Source organism: Dermochelys coriacea, chromosome 1 (assembly GCF_009764565.3).
Source record: "Dermochelys coriacea isolate rDerCor1 chromosome 1, rDerCor1.pri.v4, whole genome shotgun sequence".
NCBI lineage: Eukaryota > Metazoa > Chordata > Testudines > Dermochelyidae > Dermochelys > Dermochelys coriacea.
In genome coordinates, this window is record NC_050068.2 from 326674197 (window position 1) to 326701014 (window position 26818).

General features: G+C 43.3%; 1 protein-coding gene across 2 annotated transcripts in view; it reads right to left on the reverse strand.

Annotated features, from left to right (window-relative positions):
- Positions 1 to 26412, reverse strand: part of CDHR3 (cadherin related family member 3) — a 72680-nt gene extending 46268 nt beyond the window's left edge. For both annotated transcript variants that reach the window (XM_043497159.1, XM_038373993.2), the window contains exons 1-7: positions 26341 to 26412; positions 20043 to 20245; positions 17183 to 17351; positions 12289 to 12380; positions 5229 to 5323; positions 5014 to 5118; positions 106 to 254 (exon numbers count right to left, since the gene is read on the reverse strand). In XM_043497159.1, coding sequence (XP_043353094.1) covers positions 106 to 254; positions 5014 to 5118; positions 5229 to 5323; positions 12289 to 12380; positions 17183 to 17351; positions 20043 to 20245; positions 26341 to 26410 — 883 coding nt within the window. In that variant the 5' untranslated portion in view covers positions 26411 to 26412. The remainder of the gene's footprint in view (positions 1 to 105; positions 255 to 5013; positions 5119 to 5228; positions 5324 to 12288; positions 12381 to 17182; positions 17352 to 20042; positions 20246 to 26340) is intronic.
- Between the last annotated feature and the right edge of the window lie 406 nt (positions 26413 to 26818).

Consider the following 26818-nt stretch of genomic DNA (forward strand, 5'->3'; position numbering starts at 1 on the left):
GAGCCAAAGGAGTTTCTCTAACCTAGATTGCTTCTTTTCTTTGTACCAAAAGGCACGTTTGGTACAGATAGATTGAAGGACAAATAGTATTTTTGTTTGTCTTACATGGATTTATGGCAAAATGCATATTAGGTGGACTGATGCTGTAGACAAGTCTGCTGATAATCCCTTCATCATCTGGATCTTTAGCTGTTATATTGGCAACAACAGTTCCTGGGCTTTTTTCCTCTGGAATCCTGTAGAGTCTCTCTTTCCTAGAGTAGACAAAGAAGTTCAACAGACGTAAATAAATATTCCCCCATGTCCCTTGCTAAGTGTCAATATTGCTTGAGAGTCATAGAATTGTAGATGTTGAAAATAGAAGAGACCTGTTATATCATCCAATCCATCTCCTGGCAAATGGATTAGCTGTTTTCATTCCATCCACATGCAGGTTAAAAAATAAAAATAGCGGCAGCAGTATAAGGAATCTTGCTACAGAATAAATACAGTCACTGCTGCCAGGACAATATTATTGTAAAGAGCTTGTCTCAGTGGTGCAATGAACTTTTTAAATGACAGGGTCTGCTTTCCCCTGACTGAGCATTCCCAGAACTCCAGGCAACGTTTGATTCACTTTATTTATAAAACCAGCTCAACATATTCACCCTGGTAGGGCCAGATTACTCCTGAATGAGTTTATGGCCCAAGCATTGTTTTACATGCAGATTTGCATGGTTACTTGTGATTATTGCAGCTGTATGTACAAATGAGTATTCTGATGTGCAATTGCAACCACTGCATGTGCAAAAGTAGGCATGGCAGAGCGTGCGCAAAACTGTGCAAGGGCCTCAGTACTTCCCTAATGGAAATCTGACCTATTCTATTGAAAACAATGCACATATCTTAGGGCCCGCTGTGGCAAGGTGCTCACTGAAGTCAAAGGGAGTGGAGGGTGCTCAACACTTTCCAGAAGTGCTCAGCATCTTTACTGACAAACGTCAACATTTCAATGAGCTTCCCATGTCATTACTTAACTAGTTAATCATTCCATAGTCCATGGCCCCCAAGGAAAGCAGGGGGCCATATATCATACTCTGAAGGACAATAGACATGGGATAGCTTTGACCAGCCAGGGAAGTGAATTACAAAGCCTCTTTCATCTGTGGAGGATATCGTGCCTCTGGTCCCCAGATTTTCGAATGTAGGAACTGTTAGGGACAGCACCCAAGCTGCCCTAATTGTTACATCAGCACACAGGGAGAGAGGAGGGAAGCCACATAGAGCTTGACAGATCAAAGACAACCTGAATTTCACCTAGAAGCAAACAGGAAGGTAGTGAGGTCTATGGAGAATAGGCACAATAAGTTCCAACTCATTTAAATTCCAATTTTTAAAAAATTGCCCTCTTTGTGACTGGAACCCACAGCACCTACCCACCCCCACAGACAGGCCTAGCAGTGCTATAGCACCTCTAGCCATGACATGGAGTGGTTATTCTGCCCTCCACAGGATCTTGCATGGAGAGAGAGGAAGCTCCTGAGCACACTGCAGGTAGTGCTGAATGCCCACACCACTGTGCCATGGGTTTGGCCACTTCCTTTTGAGATATATCTAGACTACGTGCTGTTGCTGATCTATCAGCCTCCTGCCAGTAGCTTTATATAGGATGCTTCAGGCAATGCCTTTTAGACAAAGAGACTACAATGTAATTAAGAGAGAAACATGTTTGCTTTCTTGTCTCCTCCTTTGGTTTCCCATTCTGAGGAGAAGATTTTCAAAAAGTTGGCTGCTGATGTAGGATTTTGCACACCAACAACTGATGTGTTTGCATATCTTGTGGGCACTATTAAAAACACCCTTTGAAACTTTCGCTCTAAAAGCTTTGATCAGAAAAAATGAAAACAGGTTTGTAAACTTGTCAACCCAAACTCCCAGCACAGCTCTAATCATGATAGAGTCATGAAGTTCAAAGCCCAGGCATGCAGCTCACATGTGGTTTTTTATGTGACTCAGTAGTGATATGGGAGGTCAATTAATGAAGTATCATTTTATCTTTGGTTTCAGAGTAGCAGCCGTGTTAGTCTGTATTTGCAAAAAGAAAAGGAGTACTTGTGGCGCCTTAGCGACTAACAAATTTATTAGAGCATAAGCTTTCGTGAGTTACAGCTCACTTCCTCGGATGCATTTGGAAGCTCAAGTTCTTAACAAACAGCTTGAGCTGTGCTTTTTGGTTTGAAATACAATAGAAATCCTAATTCTGAATAGGAAGAGACCATTTCATTCATGGATCAACCAGATACCAGTGATTCTCTGTTCTATATTAATATTGTTTTTTACATCTAAAACACAAAGTCCTTGCTATTATTCATTAGCTTAGGAAATAGTATGGTTGAAAAGGTAGCTAGATATTTAGCATAATACCAGTAGTCTCTCCAGTCTCCTGGATAAAATAACAATAATGGCTATTTTTGGAGGGGGAAAATCAGTCTAGAAAACTATATGGTCTTACAGGTACAAATGGTGGTTCTGAAATGTAGGCTCCTCCCGGTTGTATATGACCAGCCCAGTAACGTGGGGCATTTACATTTAAACATCTCTCTGCTAATTGTTTCCTTCATGCATTTCAAGTATCAAATAGGCAGGAAGAAAAAGCCACATTTCTATTTATAATACTTTGTTCTTCTAAGTCACCAGACATCTCAGGCTTTACAGATCATACCCAGATCCTTGGCCCCAATTCCAGCAGCTTTCCACTGCTCAGGCAGCACAAAGCAGCCAGTGGAGCAGCTGGAAGTCTCTTGGCATAGTGATAAAACATTGTCACTGGCTTCTCCCTCCTCTGTATAGAGGACAGGGCTGAACCTCACTGCACTCCGGCTGATCTTCACAGGCATAATGGCCTGTGGTGGGACATTACAACCTATCATGAATTAGATCAGCCCTTGCTGTGCCCTAACTTGTGCCAGGTTGCCACCAGGATCAGGAGAAGAATTAGAGCCTCTCTCACTGAGTTCTGTGCAAGTGAAGATTAAGGCCCTTAATTCTAACACTGCTTTGAGGTAGATAACCTCTATAAAATGGATACAATACTTCAGTGATTTGTCCAAGACCACACAGGCAGTCGTTAGCAGAGTCATATCACGAATTTGGGAGTTCAACCTACCAGGCATCTGCTCTAACCATTATAGCTCACATTCCTTTCCATTGTAAAATAACCTTGTTGGCACCAAAACTTGCTCAGGGTGGCTGCCGGATCAGGCCCTGCAAGGAAGATAGGCAGGTGAATGCCTGTCTTTCCTCAGTTCATGGATCGTGCTGGGAGTTAGGCAGGAGACAGGTGTCCAGACCCCTAGAGGGAGGCAGCAGCACACATGCCCAGAGGCAGAAAAGTAGCTAGGAAACTTACTGTAAATGTTTAGGTACCTAAATGTGGTACCTGAGTATGGGGCTTATGCATTGCAGTGGACCCTAAAATTGGGACTTAGAGCCCGGATCCATAAAGATATTTAGGCTCCTAACTTCCAGTTTAAATCAATAGCAGTAAGGATCTAAGTACCTTTGTGGATCTGGACCATAGACCTTATTTTGACCTTCTGCACAGGGGTGAGTTTCAGCCAGACAGAGTGTATGTCTCCATGCTTGACTTAGCATCAAACACAAGCTTTGAAAATTAACTGTAATAACATATTTCAGAGTAGCAGCCGTGTTAGTCTGTATTCGCAAAAAGAAAAGGAGTACTTGTGGCACCTTAGAGACTAACAAATTTATTAGAGCATAAGCTTTCGTGAGCTACAGCTCACTTCATCGGATGCATTTGGTGGAAAAAACAGAGGAGAGATTTATATACACACACACACAGAGAAACTGGACAGTCTCTACGTAAAAGAATGAATGGACACAAATCAGACGTCAAGAATTATAACATTCAAAAACCAGTTGGAGAACACTTCAATCTCTCTGGTCACTCGATCACAGACCTAAGAGTGGCTATACTTCAACAAAAAAGCTTCAAAAACAGACTCCAACGAGAGACTGCTGAATTGGAATTAATTTGCAAACTGGATACAATTAACTTAGGCTTGAATAGAGACTGGGAATGGATGAGTCATTACACAAAGTAAAACTATTTCCCCATGGTATTTCTCCCCCCCACCCCACCCCCCACTGTTCCTCTGATATTTTTGTTAACTGCTGGAATTAGCCTACCTGCTTGTCACCATGGAAGGTTTTCCTCCTTTCCCCCCCCTGCTGCTGGTGATGGCTTATCTTAAGTGATCACTCTCCTTACAGTGTGTATGATAAACCCATTGTTTCATGTTCTCTGTGTGTGTGTATATAAATCTCTCCTCTGTTTTTTCCACCAAATGCATCCGATGAAGTGAGCTGTAGCTCACGAAAGCTTATGCTCTAATAAATTTGTTAGTCTCTAAGGTGCCACAAGTACTCCTTTTCTTTTTGTAATAACATATGCAGGGATAATGGAAAGAAACTGGTAAAAACGTCCAACAAGAGACTAAGAAGTCATAACAAAATGAAAATAGCATTTTAGCAACAGTTATTATAATAGTTATTAATGTTTTCCAGAAGCTGGGAATGGGTGACAGAGAATGGATCACGTGATGATTGTCCTGTTCTGTTCATTCCCTCTGAAACACCTGGCATTGGCCACTGACGGAAGACAGGATACTGGGCTGGAAGGACCATTGGTCTGACCCAGTATGGCCGTTCTTATGTGTTATCATTAGTTTATTATTATGTGTATGGTCGTGGCACCTCAGAGCCCCAGACATGGAGCAGGATGCATTGTGATAGGCTCTGAACAAAAAGATAGTCCCTACCCCAAATAGTTTACAGTCTAAGTTTAAAAAAGATGGATATAGAAAGAGGGAGAAGTACATGGAAACAATGAGACATTGTATCAGTTAATGGCTATACTATAGAGTCTCCCAAAAGGTTGAACCAATGATGCTGGAGCTGAAAAGTCTGAGAACCATTTGTATTTTTAGGGTGCAAAGTGAACGTTTCACTTACGTGGTAAAGTATGGCATTTCGTCATTGGTGTTAATGATGTTGACTATCACTGCCCTGGTGGTGCTCAGCCCTAGGCGGTCTGTCACTGTTATGTTTAACAAATATCTGTTAAATAAAAACAAAATCAAACCAGAATCACACCTTGTATTACATGGAGTAGGTCTCTGTTAACAATGAACAACGAGAATGATCAGAGGATCAAAATGGACACTTACGGATGTGGATCTCTCTCAAAATCAAATTCTTTTGTGGAAGAAATGGTTCCAGTTTGAGAGACAGTGAATGACTGTGACACAGGGGTACATGAATACTGGAATAAAAGGATTATGAATTAGCCTCTGTATCTTTTTAAAACCTCCAGCCATTCATGCACGGGCTTACAGAATGGATCAAGGAAACATATGCCCCACATTTACAGTATTCCCAGAACTCTGTGTATGGAAATGTATAGGCATTGTGGTCATCAGCAGGATCAAACCCAGGACATTCATCACCAGAAACACAAGCCACTGTCACTTGAGCTATAGAAGCAAGTCTGCTGGTAAATAGCAAGCAGGGCATGACAGTGGTCCCCATTAGAAAGAGACATGGTCACACACCAAGCTAGTCATTGTGTCACATTTTTATCAGAATAATTCTCACCCCCTCTGGTATCCTAATCCATGAAAATAATGTAATTTACTGGCTGGTGTGTGTGCACGTGCCAATACTCATCTAGTGGTTGGGCAGCAGGAAATACTTAAGCAAGTCTGACATTTTATCCAGGAGAGTAGTGGTGTACAGTTATTTAACCAGCACAATACAATCTCCATGTCCAAGTTAGATCACCTCTTTCTGCATTTAACTACCATTCTATATGCCAGTTGAGATGCTCCTCTACACTGTTACTAACAACACACTGCCCAGGTCCTCATCTGGTGTAAATCAGCATGGATCTATTGTCTTCAATGGAGCTATACTGTTTTTTACAAAAGTTGAGAATACAGCCATTATCAAGATAGAGCAGATATGCAGGGAACCCTTTGTAGGACAGCAGTTGCAAATCCTTTTGCTCTTCATCTCTTCGAGGTCCATGCAGGATAGATAGAGAAGAGAACACTGACACACAGTGCAGTTGTACAATGACTTTGTGTTTTTAATTCAGGAAACTGCTCCCAGCTTGCCTGCCTCAGGGACATATCATACTTATTCTGGTTTCTTTTCTGCTCCCTTCCTTTCAAGTGGGCCTAAGAACTGATTCTGCTACCCATCGGCCATAATCAGTAATCCTGTGAAGATATCATGTCTACACTACAAAGTTATGTTGACCAAAGTTATGTCAGCATACAGCCACCACCGTAAGTACTTCGTTTGTGCATATGCATACTTGGCTCCTGGTGTCACCAGTGCGTGTCTTCACAGGAGCTCTTGTACTGATGTAGAGTGTGGTGCACCAGGGATAGTTATCCCACAATGCAACTTGCCACTGTCCAGTACAGAGTCTTTTGGGAAGTTTTTGCAATGCCTGATGGAGCCAAAACAAATTGTGGAAGGGTGACTGGGAGCATGGGGTCAACTTCCTATAATGAAGTGTTCTCCATTCCATAATTTCATCTGCATAACATAATTTTCATGCCTTCTTTTCAAAATCCCATAAACCCCCATATCTCCCCTTACCATATGCCATCTCTGACAGATGCATGGAGCCTGCACAGTTCTACACTGTTGTCATGAGCATTGCAAGCATAGGGTGCATGATCTTGAGGTATTGTAGAATCTCAGGAGGAGCTGCAGGGAACAGAATTCCTTGGAGGCTAGATTGCCATGGGACATAGAAAAAAACAATTCAAGATTGTTGGTGGCATTCATGGAGCAGCTGGAGATGGTAAAGTGCTGGTTCTGGGACCGAGAAACGAGCACTGACTGGTGAAATTGCATCATCATGCAACTTCAGTCTGATGATCTGTGGCTGCAGAACTTTTGGATGAGCAAGGCCACATTCCTAAATCTGTGTGCCCCAGCCATCCAATTCAGGGACACCTGAGAAGCAAGTAGTGATCGTACCCTGGAAACTTGCAATGTCAGATGGCTACAGCCAGTTGGAAATCAATGTGGAGTCAGGAAATCCACCACAGAGGTTGTTGTCATGCATGTGTGCCGGGTCATTAACCGCCTCCTGCTATGCAGGATTGTGACTCTCGGCACTGTGCAGGACATAGTGGATGGTTCTGCAGCAAGGGGGTTTCTGAATTGTGGTGGGGTGATAGATGATGCCTATTCCTTTTTCTGGAGTTAGACCACCTTGCCACAGAGTACGGCAACAGAAAGGGCTACTTTTCTATGGTTAAGCAACTGCTGCAGGATCACTGGGGATGCTTTACTGACAGCAGTGAGGGCTGGTCAAGGAAAGTGCATGACACATGCATCTTTAAGAACAAAGGACTGTTCAGAAAGCTGCAAGCAGGGACTTTCTTTCCCAACCGGCAGATTACCATTGGCACTGTTGAAATGCCAATAGTGATCCTGGGGAACCCAGCCTATCCCTTGCTCCTACAGCTCATGAAGCCATACTCCTGTCCTCTCAACAGCACCAAGGAGCACTTCAGCTACAGGCTCAGCAGGTGCAGAATGACAGGGGAATGTGCCTTTGGTCATTTTCAGGGTAGCAGGCATTGTTTCCTTACAGGATTGGAACATAAGAATGGCCATACTGGGTCAGACCAAAGGTCCATCCAGCCCAGTATCCTGTCTGCCGACAGCGGCCAATGCCAGGTGCCCCAGAGGGAGTGAACCTAACAGGTAATGATCAAGTGATCTCTCTCCTGCCATCCATCTCCACCCTCTGACAAACAGAGGCTAGGGATGCCATTCCTTACCCAGCCTGGCTAATAGCCATTAATGAACTTAACCTCCATGAATTTATCTAGTTCTCTTTTAAACCCTGTTATAGTCCTAGCCTTCACAACCTCCTCAGGCAAGGAGTTCCACAGGTTGACTGTGCACTGTGTGAAGAAGAACTTCCTTTTATTTGTTTTAAACCTGCTGCCCATTAATTTCATTTGGTGGCCCCTAGTTCTTATATTATGGGAACAAGTAAATAACTTTTCTGTATTTACTTTCTCCACATCACTCACGATTTTATATACCTCTATCATATCCCCCTTTAGTCTCCTCTTTTCCAAGCTGAAAAGTCCTAGTCTCTTTAATCTCTCCTCATATGGGACCCATTCTAAACCCCAATCATTTTAGTTGCCCTTCTCTGAACCTTTTCTAATGCCTGTATATCTTTTTTGAGATGAGGGAACCACATCTGTACGCAGTATTCAAGATGTGGGCGTGCCATGGATTTATATAAGGGCAATAAGATATTCTCAGTCTTATTCTCTATCCCTTTTTTAATGATTCCTAACATCCTATTCACTTTTTTGGACTTCAGTGAGAAAAATATCCCAGTGGCTATAGCTGCCTGCTGTGTCCTGTGAAGCAAAGGGGGAAAAAGTTTCCACCAGGGTGGAGGTGGGGCAGCTGTCTGCTGAATTTGAATAGCTAAGCTCAGGGAGACTTTGAAAGACCATTTTAATAATGACCCAGAATAGTGTGTGTTTGCTGTAGTGTGCTCCACTTGGCCTTGCTCTTTTGTGGCCCAGTATGAATTTTGTAGTGATTTCTATGTATTTTGGAATATAATTTTGTCAATACACCTATTTATATTGTTTATGACTGGTGCTATGGGTTGTGTGACACTGTGCAGTAACAGATAATTGGTTGCTGTCCGACCTACTTAGCACCATCAGCATATATTGTGAACTAATAAAGATTAATTTCATTACCAAAAAAAAAAATCTTATTCTGTAATATGAATGGGGCAATTAAAGAAAACCTTTTGAAATTTAATAAAAATTAAAAAATTAAGGGAATAGAACTTATGATGTGGAAAAAATATAGTCATGTCCATTTTAGGTACACATACACCAACCAGGGCTTACACGGGTCAGTGTATATGAAGCTGTGATTGTCTTTAATGTCCCTTGGGGTGGAGTGATAAGGGTAGTGCACTGACCCCTGATGCAACATGGAATGTTGAGTGGGGACATAGGAAGGTCCCAATCAGGGGGTGAAAGTAACTTAAAGGTTACTTACCTTTAAAGTAACTTACCGGTACTCCAGAGTCCTGAGCAGGGGGCATGGCCTCAACCAGAAGAGGTGTGGTCTCAACTGGAATAGTCAGGGCCTTTAAATACCTGGGCCCTTTAAATCTTGATTTAAAGGGCCCCGGGCTCCAGCCACCGCTACCGCAGTGGAACTCCAGACCCTTTAAATGATCACCAGAGCCCTGCCGCCACTACCCCGGGCTCCGGCAGCGGGGCTCGGGTGGCGCTTTAAAGGGCCCGAGGGCTCCAGCTGCTGCGGGGAGCCCGGGGCCCTTTAAAGCGCCAGCCTGGGGAAGCTGGTCTGGTCCAGCACAGCATACTGGCTTTTGCCAGTATGCCGGACTGGACCGGACCGGCTTACTTTTACCTCTGGTCCCGATATTGAGTTCTCAATGGGCTGCAGCGGGAAACGAGCATGGAATTGTTGAACCTGCAGGCCCACCAGAATCTGCAGCACCTCTGTTTGCTGTCTGAGAAGAACAAGCATGTCCTGATGCACATCCCCTCTCCTTTTCCTGCACCTTTGTCCTCTCCACTCCAGCCCTCTCCAGGTTACCAGCAAGGGTCATCCTCCAAGCCCTGTGCTCATTCTCTGATGCAGCACTGGCTTGCAGGATATCCTGGAACACATCATCCTTAGTCCTCTTTTCCTCCTCCATATCTGGCTCCGTGAGTGGGGATGGGGAGACCCTACAGCTGCAATGGCAGCAGCTGCAGATACAACACACACAGGTACCTTTGTCAGCGTATTCATGATGGAAATCAAAATGTACCATGTGGAACTCACTTCCCTTGCTCCCCAAAAGTTGTAAGTGTTGCATTCTCACTTCTGCTTGGGACTGATAGAGCATGGCACCAGCCATGCTGAGGATGGCCCTCCAGCAGTTGGGAAAATGAGGAGGGAATTGCTCTGTTGCGTAGTTCTGGTTGTATAGGGCGATGGAACTGCATACTGGCACCATTTCCCCCAGGGGGTGGTGATTTTAGCCGATATCTCATTCCTGAGGGTAACAGAGGCTCTTTGTAATTTCAAAGTAAACTGCACACTTACCAGAGGTTCCTTCCCCTGCGTCAGGCTCGCCTGTGCTCTACAGTCAGGACTGGCTGGACTCCAGTGGAGTCAAAACCAGGTCCTGGCTCACTGAGCAGCTAGATCCCCCGGTCACTTGCTCCTCCTCCTCGTCCACTCCTCCTCACTGTTCATGGCAGGGGCCTGTGATTCAGGTTCCTCAGAAGTATCAACAGGACTCTTGGGGGTAGTGGTGGGGTCTCTGCTGAGGATGGCATGCAGCTCTCTGCAGCTCAGCACCAGATTGATTGTTGGCCTCCCTGGCCTTCTGGTACACCTGCCGCAGCTCCTCGGCTTTCACATGGCACTGGCTGTTGGTCCCTGTTGTAGTCTCCTGCATCTGCTAAGCAACCTGGATATCATAGATATCCACATTTCTGTGGCTGGTTTAGAGTTGTGCCTGCAGATCCTCTTCTCCCAGAGACCCAGGAGATCCACCACCTCCTGTCTCCTCCAGGCAGGACCGCGCCTGGAGTGTGTAGCCAGCACGGTCAGCTGCACTCAACAGTGGAGAGCTCCTAGGGTGTGCTCACCAAGCCAGGCAATCAGGAAAAGAATTTCAGAAGTCATGGGGCTTCCCATCTACCTGACCCTGGAGCAGTGGAGTTCACAGCAGTAACCAGAGCGGACACTGTGGGGCATTGTGAGACAGCAGCTGGAGGCTAGTAAAGGTTGATATAAGTAACAGAGTGTCTATACTCACATTGCGTTGACCTAACTACGTTGACCCTGACTCTATGTTGCTTGGTGTTATTAAATCAGTGTAATTGGGCACTTAAGTCATCAGGAGCCAAATTTAAATGAAGAGACATCCACAGCTAGGTTAATGTAAGGTGCCTTGAGTCAACCTAACTGTGTAGTGTAGACCAGGCCTAACTTAACAAGTGATATTCTAGAACATACAGCATCAAATAATAAGCTAGGTGATCAGTAAAGTGTTCTTAAAAATGCTACAGCCTTCTGAAAGGCCTGCTCAACTGGTGCTACTCCTCTTGTGTTACTTCTTTGACAAACAGAAATGAAATAGAACCAAGTGTAACCACAACTCATCTCTTATTGTGATATGTTTAACTGAAATTGCTGAAAAAGTGGCTGAGTAATCTAATCAATTAAGCTAACAAATTCTTGTCAATAGACCACTCTAGTTTTCCTGCTGGGAATATTATTGTACCAGCAGTCCATCATTTCTGCATGTGCATCTCCTTATTATGACTGGGATCTATCACAGGTTCAAAGACTTTTGCTTATGAAGAATTCACTGCAGTTATTTTTCTCTTTCATTGGCAATAATCATTAATCTAGAGCTAAATCCTGAGGCTTTTACACCTTTTCTTATTCAGTCAAACCCACATTGACTTCAGTGGGAGTTTGACTGAGAAAAGACTGAGTAAGGAGATCAAGAATGCAGCTCCTAAAATGTAATTGCCCTTTTGAGTAGTGCTACAGGCTGACGTAACACCTGAAGTGTCTGTTTGTGATCATGTTGTATCTTTCACCAGTTTCTCAGGTAAATGCAATTACCTTTTAAAGATCTGCAAAAAGTGACTTTTCTGAAATTCCTGCTGATATCCTGAACCTTTTCATTTTTTTCAGCTGTTGGCCACAAATCACACTGTATTGCTTTCCAGATGGCTAAATGCTGAGGTTTCATTGCATGAAGAGTTATTTCCCCAATGTTTCATTTAAAAGAAACTTCAGTGTAACATAAAAGATTAAAAGCCCCATTTAACCATTACTCTGAAAATGCATTTTGGAGACAGTTTGTAAGAAAGACCCCGTTACCTGCTATATCTATGGTGGGTCTTAGCAAAACCCTGTCTCCAAACTCTAACTTCAGGATGTTCAAATTTTAAAACCTACTCCATACCCCAGTGGTGAGGGATAGGTCTCTTCTTATCAAAAATAACATTCTGCTATTATAGCTTATTATTTAAAATGTTTCATTTCAACTGACAATATACCATTTTCTATATACCTGATGAGTGAGTTCAGAGGAGAAAGTTCCTGGGAATTAGTTATACTCCAGATGCAGTGGATTGCATTGTCTCTCTCTCTTTTTTCCTTAATTAAACTTACTGTGAGTTGTGACTGTTCAGGATCAGATGCATCAATCTGGTAAATAACTCCAGGAGGTGTTCTATTTCCCTCCAAGATATAAATCATCACAGCTGGATGAATAGAAATATAGTCAATGTTAATTTTATCTTTAAAAAAGACACAGATATACTGACTATATCAGAACACGTCTTTACCTGATGCATGTACTCACTCTGCAACTCTGTCTAATTCCAAAATAAACAAAATACCCAAACACGCACCAAAACAACACACAGCTGGGTCAAAAGAACATGCCCCCATGCTGTAAATAGACAACCATCAATATTTGTGATTATGAAGCTTACATCACTGACAGACAGAGCATATCTTGAACTGGTCATTGGTAAATGGCCTGGGCTAGCTTGAATTTTTATGTCATTGAGGGATTGTGACCAGTACCACCCACCTGCTGGGTCAATGAATGGGTAACCTGGTGGGGCCAGCAGCAATTGGATTAGGCCCGGTTGAATGTGGAAAGAGAACATGTGCTGAGCGGATGCAGGGGTGCCCTTCCCCTTCAAAGTCTCTAGTCACTGGTTGGCAAGCTTGGGGAGGAAGGGATCTGATTGGTCCCTCACTCTTCTCTTTCATTAATTTAAACCCTAGCTTCGGCCTCGTGAAGCCTCTTGCTTTTTGCTCCATTCTAGCAGCCTCACCCTCCCTTCCCTGTACTAGCAGCTGTGAAGCTGTGTTTTGTGGATGCTGTGGCTCTGATTGTTTGCCCATTGTAGGGTCAGGAATGAATTTTTTTTCTTCCTGTAGGGGCCAAACTGGCAGAGGGCTGGGGAGTTTTTTGCCTTGCTCGCAGCATCCTGGAGGCACAGTTAAGTTAAATAAGAACAGAGTTTAATAATTAATATTCAATAAGGATGTTATTTCATCGCAACTTGCTGCTAGTTTTGAGTGTGGTTAAAAGGATAAAAGAGATGGTTCGCAGAAGTAAAAGACCTGGGATTTTACTGGCGGGCCTTGTTTTCATGGGATAGGAGGAGACCCTGAGGCCTTTGTGGGCTGAGGTTCCCCCCTTTTCATACCCTTGGTCCCCCTTGGGGGCAGGAGTAGGACTCAGAAAAGCGAACTGAGTCCAAGGGGTAAGATGAAGAGAGCCTACACGAGTTGTGGGTTATTGGGTAGGGAATCCTTTAGCCCCCCACACTGGAACCACTTAAAATGCCTGGTTGGTGAGAGTATGGCTAACAGGATAGATAGCAGCCCTCCCAAGTGTTAAATGTAATAAAGTTGTGGCCTGATGCTTTAAAATCCATCCCTGTGTTTATCCTTTTTCTTCACTGTGTCTATGTCAATTCAGTTCATATCATGAATTGCTAGGACTAGGATCTCATGTGCTACATCACTGGAAACATGGGAATCCCAGTTTTCCTAAGATGTACAGAAATTATTGCTAGTATGGGCAGTTAATGAGTAAGCGGGCCTTTAACTCATTATTTGCTGTAGACTTTTTCATGTCTGCTGTATCCTGTGCTTATAGAACATTAATCTGTCTCGTGACCCTGACTGGCTGCTTGTGCCCAAAGGAGCAGCAGTAATCCCCAAACAGCAGAATGAGGATTCCCAGATGACGTGATATGAATACGAAATTTAATGAGAAACAGACACATTTTAATAACCAGTGAATGTGCCATCAGTGTTAATGGCAGCTGGTATTGATAACTAACCCCACCCAGTTAGACAACTCAGATGTCTGTGTTCACTAATTTACTGCAGCTCTAGCTGAGTGTTAAACTGATGCATTTATTTTTAATAAGTTCCCAAGTATAGCATGTTTCATGCTGCGCCCATCCCCTGAAGTGTCATCATGTCAAAGCTAATTATTATTTTTTACAGTAGCACCCACAATATGTTAGGCACTGTCCATGCTCTGAAGACCCAGGTCCTTCTCCAAGCAGTTTATTTTATCTCTTGTACAAAGTATAGTATAGACGCAAGAATGCCAGGGATGCTTACATATTATTTGTTAAACTGGCTGTTTTCCAGCTAGAAATGGGCCTGAACCAAAACCTGCACTGGCTCTTAATCCTTAACTTTGGCAGGGATCAGTATTTAAACTTGGATCCAAACTTCACCACTGGCCTCTGCCAGTGAGCCAAAACCCTGAAATAACATTGCCATTCTCCTAACTATTGAGGACTTCATAAACTGGATCCATATTTTGTGGCTCTGGCCCATTTGTATTTTTGGGTAGGAAAAAGAAATCTTTGAAAGTTTAATAATTCATTGCTGTTCCATACAAACACACACACACACGTGTTAGAACACTGAAGTTTAAAACTGAAACTTTAAAAGTCAGGAAGTGACAAAATTATGATTTCTCTTGTAACCTTAATTCTGCCCCTTTATATATGTATATGTTATACAGCCTTCAGTTACATGATGTCATGGTATAAGTTCTGCAAGTCCCCTCATTACTGAGTGAGCTAGATAGGTGCTCAGTGAGCCAGGCAGCTGTTTGATATTTACTTTTATCCTCTTTGAGATGTGGGGCCATGTACTGAACATATACACTGCTCTTCTTCCAAACCCCACCCTGAATGACAGGTTTCAGAGTAGCAGCCATGTTAGTCTGTATGAGAAAGGGATTCTGTGAACTTCAGCCTCATTCTCAACATCCTGACCAATTGCTGCAGCAAATGAAGCAGAGGTGCTCCAAGTTCCCACACATTGCACACCCCCCCCCACCCACACACACACACAGCTGGGCCAATATCACCGATCACATGGAGATAGTATTTTTTGGAACCCTCTTTCCTTATGCACTATCACAGATCATAATCCCCATGGCCTTACATTTAATACTGATTTCCCACTTAAATTTCTCTCACACACATGCAAATTCATTGTACTGCTGTACACACTGGCTGAGCACTAGCTTTATTGTCTTTCAGAAACTATTGCACATGCACAAAGTACATTTATTTAGGAGGGATAGCTCAGTGGTTTGAGCATTGGCCTGCTAAACCCAGGGTTGTGAGTTCAATCCTTGAGGGGACCATTTAGGGATCTGGGGCAAAAATTGGGGATTGTGCCTGCTTTGAGCAAGGGGTTGGACTAGATGATCTCCTGAGGTCCCTTCCAACCCTGATATTCTATTCTATGATTCTCCAAATCCAATTCAGTTTTCAACAAGGCACAAAACAGTACGTCCATAACCAAGTGGCTATGCCTGGTTCCATAAAAGGAACTCAAATGTCGAGACACTCAGCATCACAATGCCTAACTTTTAGGTGACTAAAAACACAGGAACAACACTGCAATCTGAAAGGCCTGGGTTAGCCACTAGACTCCTATATGAGGAGATAGATAGGTGCCTCAGAATGTGATCCACAAAAGCCAACAGGCTAGGTGGGGATCTGCCTAAAATAGCCAATGGGAGATGCTGATGGGGGGTGGGGGGACATGTCCTAAGCCACACACCCTCAGGTCAGATTTCCATGCCTAAACTTCTGGGCTGCTAGGAGGGGCCTATCTTTGCTTGTGACTTACAAACTGGGAGAAGGTGGATGTTCGGCTACCTAAGTCACATGCAGGGAACAATCAGAGGCTGCCTAAATCCACACCCAACAGCCAGGCATGGGCAGGAGAAGGAGCTCCCTTAATATTTAACCCAAGGGTTAGGGTACTCGCCCAGGATGTGGGAGACCCCTAGTTCAAGTGCCCAATGAGGAGAAGGGATTTGAACAGGGATCTGCCACGAGGCTATAGGCTCTTTTTCTGGCCCAATTAATATTTAATCGTTCAATTATTTAAAGTGGAACAACCTCAACAGGAGAGACTGAGGGAGACCGCATAGCCTAGGGCACTCCCCTGAAGAGGTGGCAGATCCCTGTTCAAATCTCTTCTGCTCACAGGCACCAATTTTTCATTTTTCTGGGTGGATGTTCCACCCCCACTCTGCCCAGAGGCCCTGCCACTTCCCCCAAAACCCCACGCTCGCTCTGCCTCTTCCTGGCCCCACTCCGTCCTGTCCCCCCCGCACCTTCTGCTCGCTGCCAAACAGCTGATCGGCGGGTGAGCACTGAACACCCACTATTTTTGTTCCGTGGATGCTCCAGCCCCAGAGCACCTACGCAGTCGGTGCCTATGCTTCTCCTCATCAGGCAGAGAGAGGACTTAAACTGAGCATTGCCTCCATCCCAGCTCAGAACCCTAGCCGCTATGCTAAAGGTTATAAGGGAGGGCCTCTTTTCCTGCCCCCACCCCAGCTGTTTCATGTGGAATTAGGCAACCTCTAATCAGGCCCCACAAATGATTTAGGTGGCCAAACAGTTTGTCTTTCCCCTGGTTTGTCAATCACTGTGGGGCTTAGGTGGGAGATTGGCACCCAGCTGCGTAGAAGGAGGTTCAGATGCAGAAACTTAGATGTCAAGAGACTTTAGGTGCCTAGATGGTTAGGCGCAGCCAAGGGGAGTTTTGTGGATTGCAGTGATGCCTAAAAATAGGACTCAGATGTTTATGTACTTTTATGGATCCCACCCTACCTCCCTATCAAATGGGAAGTTTCTAACAGCTGCCACTAAGGCACATCAGCGAATCCAAAAAGCTCATAAATATTTATTGTTGTCACTAGCACTGCTTTCTTTTCACTTTTTTGATATTTGAAAATGCCTGACCCATTTTTAGTGCAAGTCTCAAGGAGGGAAGTCACTCCCTGCATAAGATCAATCATTAAATTTCAGATGAAAACATAAAACAGGTGACAACAACAGTGACCCTCTAGAATGGAAATATTTGGCCAATCTTAACTATAAGCATTGCTAGGCATTCTATCTATAACATTTAATGATTAAGGTTTAGTTTCCCAATGTTGTAATTTCAAGCATTAGTCTCTTTTGTTACTTCCAAGCAGTTCTCTTACTTTGGTTTGCCAAATTGCCACGAAACACAGGAGGTTCATTAACATCTGTTATTTGGACAGTAAGTATTTGAAGGTCACTTGCCCCAGCTGTATCACTGACATAAATCTGCAAATCAAAGCTGTTTGGCATAGTTTCATAATCTAGAATAGGATCTCCAGTGGTAACAACCTGAAATGTAACAAATTATTAGTAGCACACTATGCAATCAAATCTGTAATTATTGTATATAGGAATAAATACATATAAAAAGGTTCCATGTTGGACTGGTTAAAGACAGGGCTACAGGAAGATGCACTAACTGTGGGGGTACTGCAAAAGGCCCTGTTGGACTATTAAAGATTGAGTCCAGGGAGGACTGAAGGACATTTTGGACTGTATCCCCTGGAAGGGCTTTGCTTGTTTTGTACATGGAGAGAGTGTGACTTGGCCGGAGAGCTGAGTCACCAAAGCCTCACTTGTCAAGCGTAGAGGTTGACAGGGGTCGCCGTGAGCAGAGAAAAAACCGCAGGTATGCACACTCTCAACCAGGGTGCGCTCGTGGGAGGTGGGTGCCACTCTGTCACACTGTCTAAATGAGATTCTAGATGTTTCTAAGCAGATTGGCTCCTGCTTAATAGAAATATACCTCCAATTCACGACAATTAAACATTTTCACTGATTTCATGAACAGTGTGTTAAGCTACATATTCAGCTTTGATGCTGCTGTTTTTAGATGCCTCTCCAATGAAGAGGAAAGAGATGTTTGATTGTCATTACAGAGCACGATGGAGAAATACAACATGTCATCTGGAGGTGAGCTGGACCACTTTTTGCACCTCTGAGCAGGAACAATTCTACCTCCAACTACCGATTGCTGCTGCTAAGAGTATCTGCTCTTGCCAGCTGTGGGCCTGGAGAGGGGAAGCCTTAGCTATACACTGCTCAAAACAGGAGACTTGGTGCATGGGCTAGCATGTTCCTGCATAATGTGTGGGGAACCTGCTCTGCTGCTTTTGTTCTGTGGGTGGAGGGTAGGTAAGAATCTCCCTATGCTCTCCTCCCGCTCTCGCACCACAGCAGCAGAGGGCTGTGAAAATAGAGAACAAGTATCATCAACCCACCATCAAGGGAGCTTCCGCCAACTGATACAGTTTTCAGTTATTCCAAATGCCCTCTGCTGAATGGGAATATTCCCTTAAAACAAAGGGCTTGTCTGTGCAAACAGTACATGGGGAAGCTGGGGTATAAACCTACACTAGCATACCACACACTCACTGTCCGGGGGACCTGCTGATGCACACTAAAAGCTCCATAGTGCGATTGCACTTTGACCTAAATCTAGGTGGGTAATAGTGCAAACTACTTTGACTTTAAAAGTATAGCCTGTAGTGTGGAAAAGAAATCAAGCAGGAATGCTGCACGTAAAAGGGGTTCATTTATCAATGACTGTGGCCTCCTCAGAAATTCCCAAAAGGATCAAAAAATTGTTATCATCATAGTTTTAGGATTGTTGCAATGGGAGGAAATGGGCTTTACAAAGCAAGGTTCTAATTGTCAGCCCCCATAATTCATGCATGAAAGCAGCCTTCCCCATATCTCAGCAAAGACTTAATAGTAGAATGTAGTTCTGGGGTATCTCATTACTAGGAGTTCATTACTTTTACAAAATACAGTGCTACACGTTCATTAGAATATTATACAATAGCATAAATAATTAACACTAACTACGCTTGTCCAGTAAATGAGCTAATTACATTTGTGCTCCATCATCCTAGCTTTTTAAAACATGTTTGTTCACTTGCCTACTAGTTTGCAGAACTTAGTAATTCACAATGGAGTCATTGGGACAGATTTAAGGCACATCTACACTACAGCAGCACAGGTATGGTTCTGCAGTATAGATGCTTCATACATTTACAGAAGGGGGGTTTTCCCTTTGGGGTGACCAGATGCAAGTGTGAAAAATCTTGGAGAGGTGGTAGCTAGGGTGATGGAAGAATTCTTCTGTTGATCTAGCTGCATCTACCATGGGGGTTAGGTCGACCTAACTACATCACAGAGGGTGTGAAACTTTTCACAGCCCTGAGAGATAAAGCTAGGTTGATTTATTTTTTAGGGGTAAGCCAGGCCTCAATCTGGCATTGCTGCACCTTTCTGCTTTAAGCTAACTTCTTGTCCCTCAGATCCTGCAGCTGATCTGTACTGCCCCCCCACCCCCCAGTAAGTTAAGGAACCTGGAGAACTGCTCTAGCCTGTTCCAGCTGTGTTGCTGTGCAGAGTCCCTGCCAGTAACTGAGGATATCTGGGGCCCAAGCTATACCTCCTTTCCCCAAACATGCCATCTGAATCAGCAGCCAGGAGGGTGGCAAACCATCCCTTTGGCAGCTCTATGAAGTCCAAGGATTCCTCAGTACTGAGGGAGCCTTCAAAGGGATGATTAAACTGGATTCAGCTGTTAAGTAAGGTTGACAATCTTCCCCATTAAGGTGAGTTAGTAAAATTCTGTTATAGTGCAACAAGTTGGATTCAATGGGGGCCTGATTCTGATTTTACATTACCTAATCCACACGGGGGTAGGTAAGATCAGAATCAGGCCCCAGGTGCTTTTATTCATCTTAGCATTTTTTAAAACAATTACTTCTGTGATACATGGAACAAATATGGTGTTTGAAAACCAATTGAAATCCTGGAAGCACTATCAGCTATTCGTGTGCTATAAGAGTTGAATTTCCTGTAATAGATACCTTGATCTGCTTTTGCAACTCTTACAATTAAATGATACATGAATAAATACTGTACCAATATCAGCTCTCAGTAATCCAAAGAGTAAGCATCAGTCTACAGACTAAACACATTGCCCAAGTTGAATTGAAAATTTACCTTGTAAGTATGTGTAGCTCCAGGATCAATTCGAAAAGCTTTTGTAAGTGGATTTGAGTTTATTATTAAAGGATATCCTGATGCCACTTCAGAAGGTGATGGTGATAAAGTAACACTAAATGTATGAACCAAAACATAAGCTGAAGAATTTTCTGTCACATTGCCTGTAGCAGGCAAGCCATTAAGTGACAGCATTTTTGCCCCTGCAAATTTGAAAAGGAAAGTAAAATTACACTTCTGTGAAGGGTTTCAGAGTCGCAGCTGTGCTGCAAAAAGAACAGGAGGACTTGTGGCACCTTAGAGACTAACGAATTTATTTGAGCATAAGCTTTCATGGGCTACAGCTCACTTCATGCCCTCTCTGTGAATGTTAGCTGGGACAGAGCACACACCTTTTGCCACGTGCTGTGAACACAAATGACCTGATACCCTTCTCATGCTGATATGAATTGTGATGTTACACTGCTGTCGAACCCAGATTGCAGTACCCAGAAGTCACCTACTACAGGACAGGCCCAACAAAGAAAACAACAGAACGCCACTAGCCATCACCTTCAGCCCCCAACTAAAACCTCTCCAACGCATCATCAAGGATCTACAACCTATCCTGAAGGACGAGCCATCGCTCTCTCAGATCTTGGGAGATAGACCAGTCCTTGCTTACAGACAGCCCCCCAATCTGAAGCAAATACTCACCAGCAACCACACACCACACAACAGAACCACTAACCCAGGAACCTATCCTTGCAACAAAGCCCGTTGCCAACTCTGTCCACATATCTATTCAGGGGATACCATCATAGGGTCTAATCACATCAGCCACACTATCAGAGGCTCGTTCACCTGCGCATCTACCAATGTGATATATGCCATCATGTGCCAGCAATGCCCCTCTGCCATGTACATTGGCCAAACTGGACAGTCTCTACGTAAAAGAATGAATGGACACAAATCAGACGTCAAGAATTATAACATTCAAAAACCAGTTGGAGAACACTTCAATCTCTCTGGTCACTCGATCACAGACCTAAGAGTGGCTATACTTCAACAAAAAAGCTTCAAAAGCAGACTCCAACGAGAGACTGCTGAATTGGAATTAATTTGCAAACTGGATACAATTAACTTAGGCTTGAATAGAGACTGGGAATGGATGAGTCATTACACAAAGTAAAACTATTTCCCCATGGTATTTCTCCCCCCCACCCCACCCCCCACTGTTCCTCTGATATTCTTGTTAACTGCTGGAATTAGCCTACCTGCTTGTCACCATGGAAGGTTTTCCTCCTTTTCCCCCCCCTGCTGTTGGTGATGGCTTATCTTAAGTGATCACTCTCCTTACAGTGTGTATGATAAACCCATTGTTTCATGTTCTCTGTGTGTGTGTATATAAATCTCTCCTCTGTTTTTTCCACCAAATGCATCCGATGAAGTGAGCTGTAGCTCACGAAAGCTTATGCTCTAATAAATTTGTTAGTCTCTAAGGTGCCACAAGTACTCCTTTTCTTTTTGCGAATACAGACTAACACGGCTGCTACTCTGAAACCTGTGATTAAAAATCAAGTCAGACAAGCAAACGTGTGTGACTAAAAGGTGTTCAGAATTCTTTTGTGAATTCTGTTCTCAGCGGATGACACTCCCCTTCCCTTTCCAACATATCTTGTCATACATTAACAGAAGAGAAGGCAGGGCCAGTTCTTCAAGGTGCTGAGAGGCTCCTGAAAAGTTCAATGTAATCTCAACCCCCACAGTGTAGTTAGCACCTTGCAAGATACTGCAATCGGTTCAGGGCCAGGACCTGGGCCAACATTAAAAAAAAAAAAAAAAGTGTGATGCCATGCACCAGGTCACAATGCCACTCACTCAGATTGGGGAGGAGGGGGGCAGAGTGGGACGTAGGGGCTTCTGGGCCAGAGATCAGCCTGCTGGTGGCAGTTGAGGGCACCTAAGAGGGGAAGAGAAGGCTCAGGTGAAGGAAGAAGAGGAAATTTATGACCCCCCCACACACTTTAAATAGTGCTCTGCAGCCCCTGAGTGAGTGTGTTACATGTCCCCCTCTCTTCCCAATCCACAGAGGATGAGACTCTATTACAGCTCTTGGCTTGAGAATCTGGATCAAGCTGTAGAGGCTCCTGCTTTTAGCTCTGGAGGTCCCTTGTTCACGCCTTGGTGTTAGCCAAGATAGAGGCTGTCAGAACGGCTAGTGCAAAATCTCTGGAATGGTTGGAACCAGCAGAGAACACTGACTGGGGTTCAGAGTAACAGCCATGTTAGTCTGTATTCGCAAAAAGAAAAGGAGTACTTGTGAGTTGTAGCTCACGAAAGCTTAAACTCAAATAAATTTGTTAGTCTCTAAGCTGCCACAAGTACTCCTTTTCTTTTTACTGCTTTTGTGACATGTGTTCTAATACAAAATCTGACACTGACTGTATCTGAGTCCACTTCCTTTAAGCACACCACAACTTACTAAGGAAAAGTATTTTTAAAGTCAGTGAAGATAAATGTATTTATGTTTTCTACAGTGACAGGTGAGAGATGGGTTCCTACATTTATATTAACCTCTTACAGTTTTCATGAGTTGAATAAGAAATGTTTATTCAGGCGTAATTCTTTTAAATCAGGGTTAATCAGATTTTTCAGACCAAATTGCAACAGTGTGTGATAGGTTACTCTCTTCTTATTCATGATCCTGCTCCCCCCCATTCAGAAACCAATGAACCACCTGCTTTCCCATTTAGGAGCACAAAATATCCCTCTGACAATTACAACAATTGCTCATCGAGAATAGTAGTATTAGGAAAAAAATTAATATATGATTAGCATTGGCAACTCCAAACATTGAGTTTGGGCACACAAAAAATCACAAGACTTATTAAAAATTATAGGTTTCAGAGTAGCAGCCATGTTAGTCTGTATTCGCAAAAAGAAAAGGAGTACTTGTGGCACCTTAGAGACTAACAAATTTATTTGAGCAAAAGCTTTCATGAGCTACAGCTCACTTCATCGGATGCATTCAGTGGAAAATACAGTGGGGAGATTTATATATATAGAGAACATGAAACAATGGGTGTTACCATACACACTGTAATGAGAGTGATTACTTAAGGTGAGCTATCACCAGCAGGAGAGCAGGGGCGGGCGGGGGGTGGAGGGAAACCTTTGGTAGTGATAATCAAGATGGGCCATTTCCAGCAGTTGACAAGAACATCTGAGGAACAGTGGGAGGTGCGGGGAGGGGGGGAAACATGGGGAAATAATTTTACTTTGTGTAATGACCCATCCACTCCCAGTCTCTATTCAAGCCTAAGTTAATTGTATCCAATTTGCAAATTAATTCCAATTCAGCAGTCTCTCGTTGGAGTCTATTTTTGAAGTTTTTTTGTTGAAGAATTGCAACTTTTAGGTCTGTAATCGAGTGACCAAAGAGATTGAAGTGTTCTCCGACTGGTTTTTGAATGTTATAATTCTTGACGTCTGATTTGTGTCCATTTATTCTTTTACGTAGGGACTGTCCAGTTCGACCAATGTACATGGCAGAGGGGCATTGCTGACACATGATGGCATATATCACATTGGTAGATGTACAGGTGAACGAGCCTCTGATAGTGTGGCTGATGTGATTAGGCCCTATGATGGTGTCCCCTGAATAGATATGTGGACAGAGTTGGCAACGGGCTTTGTTGCAAGGTACCTGGGTTAGTAGTTCTGTTGTGTGGTGTGTGGTTGCTGGTGAGTATTTGCTTCAGGTTGGGGGGCTGTCTATAAGCAAGGATTGGCCTGTCTCCCAAGATCTGTGAGAGTGATGGGTCGTCCTTCAGGATAGGTTGTAGATCCTTGATGATACGCTGGAGAGGTTTTAGTTGGGGACTGAAGGTGATGGCTAGTGGCGTTCTGTTATTTTCTTTGTTGGGCCTGTCCTGTAGTAGGTGACTTCTGGGTACTCTTCTGGTTCTGTCAATCTGTTTCTTCATTTCAGCAGGTGGATACTGTAGTTGTAAGAATGCTTGATAGAGATCTTTTAGGTGTTTGTCTCTGTCTGAGGATTTGGAGCAAATGCGGTTGTACGTAGAGCTTGGCTGTAGACAATTGGTCGTGTGATGTGTGGTCTGGATGAAAGCTGGAGGCATGTAGGTAGGAATAGCGATCATTAAGTTTCCGGTATAGAGTGGTGTTTATGTGATCATCACTTATTAGCACCGTAGTGTCCAGGAAATGGATCTCTTGTGTGGGCTGTTCCAGGCTGAGGTTGATAGTGGGATGTAAATTGTTGAAATCATGGTGGAATTCCTCAAGGGCTTCTTTTCCATGGGTCCAGATGATGAAGATGTCATCAAGGTAGCGCAAGTAGAGTAGGGGCATTGGGGACGAGAGCTGAGGAAGCGTTGTTCTAAGTCAGCCATAAAAATGTTGGCATACTGTGGGGCCATGCAGGTACCCATAGCAGTGCTGCTGATTTGAAGGTATACATTGTCCCCAAATGTGAAATAGTTATGGGTGAGGACAAAGTCACAAAGTTCAGCCAACAGGTTTGCGGTGACATTATTGGGGATACTGTTTTAAAAAACCAGTCGGAGAACACTTCAATCTCTTTGGTCACTCAATTACAGACCTAAAAGTTGCAATTCTTCAAGAAAAAAACTTCAAAAACAGACGCCAATGAGAGACTGCTGAATTGGAATTAATTTGCAAATTGGATACAATTAACTTACGCTTGAATAAAGACTGGGAATGGATGGGTCATTATACAAAGTAAAACTATTTCCCCATGTTTATTTCCCCCTCTCTCCCCCCCGCACTCCCCACTGTTCCTCAGACCTTCTTGTAAATTGCTGGAAATGGCCCACTTTGATTATCACTACAAAAGGTTTTCCCCCAACCCCACCCCCGCTCTCCTGCTGGTGATAGCTCACCTTAAGTGATCACTCTCGTTAGAGTGTGTATGGTAACACCCATTGTTTCATGTTCTCTATGTATATAAATCTCTCCACTATATTTTTCACTGAATGCATCCAGTGAAGTGAGCTGTAGCTCACGAAAGCTTATGCTCAAATAAATTTGTTGGTCTCTAAAGTGCCACAAGTACTCCTTTTCTTTTTATTAAAAATTATGAATTTCTTTTAAAAAAAATCTTGAGACCTCTTGCTTTGCCTTCTGATTTCTGAGCCTTTAGGGTACACTCAAATTTGACTCTCTTGAAAGCTGAGATACCCATGCAATCTACAGATTAAAGCAGTTGGGACTTACAGGGGAAAACGCCAAATATCATGAGACTCATGAGAGTTGGCAACACTGTTTTTAAAGCAATTTAGTGACTAGAAAAAAGGAGGAGAGCCAGCAATGTGTGACCAGCCAGCTCTCTGCAAGCACCAGCCAGTGCTTAGTGGTCCATAGACAACAGTTTAAGACACCTCTGCTATAAGCAATCCATTCTTCTTTGCTGCTTGTTAGAAGATCTATTCTTTGTGTATCTGTAATGCTTTCATGCTGAACCCAAATACTGATATTGCCAAGTTAATATGCCAAGGTCTGGCTTTTGTGGGGGAGTGGTTGAGGGGGTTTGGTGGTTGATTGGTTGGTTTTTAATTCACCAACTGTTAAAGTTACCACTAACATCAACCTAAAAAAAAAGTCTAAATTCTACTGGCCTGATTCTTATTGCTTTGTACCTGGTACAGTCATTTACATCTCTGCAAAGTGGGTATAAAACACTACCACTCTGATTTTTAATGTAATGACTACATCAGTGTTTAAAAAGCTACCAGATCAGAAGAGGGTATAAAACATTACTATTTACATAAGGTTTAAGGTGGTGGAGAACTGGGGTCTATACATGTCTTTATGGCAAGGTCTTCTTAAAACTTACTACAAGCATAGGTCAGGTTCATGTCATTTTAAAATCTCCAATTTTTTTTATTCATTTCTTTTTTAAATTCAATTAACCCACAAATGAAATATGAACAAAATCTGGAGCTGCCTAAAGTGAACTGACTTTGCTTTTTTGAAAATTCACCTGCTTTCCCACCCCAATACTCTCATCTTGAATCCTGGACGTTATTCTGGAGCGCAGCATCCAGCATAATATTATTGTAATGGTATATAAATTATCACAATGGGCCAAAATCTCCAGACAGTTACACAGATGCAGCCCCATGGCTCACTGCAGTCCAGTAACAAAACACCTGTTCCTTGAATTCTTTTGTCAAAAGTTCTGATCTCAAAAATATAATTTAGGTCCCATAAGAGAAACTATAACAGACAAGAATGATTTAAATTTAGCAATTGAATAAAATAGTGTTCTTACCAGATATTCTTCCTAACAAAAACAAAAGAAGAAAAATGTTCTGCCTCTTCCCTAGAATTCTGCTATCCATAGTCCTAGGATGTGAACTGAAAGAAGATCTGGATCTTATTTGCCTCAGTCTGCTTCAGCTCCACCTAAATTTTTCTTCCTTGTCATGTTGTCCAGTAAGAAATCAAACAAAGGTTCTGCTGTATCTAAGGGAGTTTCTAAACACCATCAGCCTGTTTGCTCTTCAGTGGACGGCTCCTTGCTGACATACCATACAATATCCCTTAAACTGAAATCCTTTTAGAATGACAAAGAAGGAGGGGAATAGATAATACAATGCTGGCTTGATAATTCTGAGGCATGAGGTGCTCTCTCTCCATAGACCAGGGACAATATTGGGTGCAGCATTGCATGTTTCCCTGTGCTGCCAGTGTGTTTCACACCTGTTCTGGGGTGTCAGAGTCATTTAGGACTTGTCTACACTAGAAGG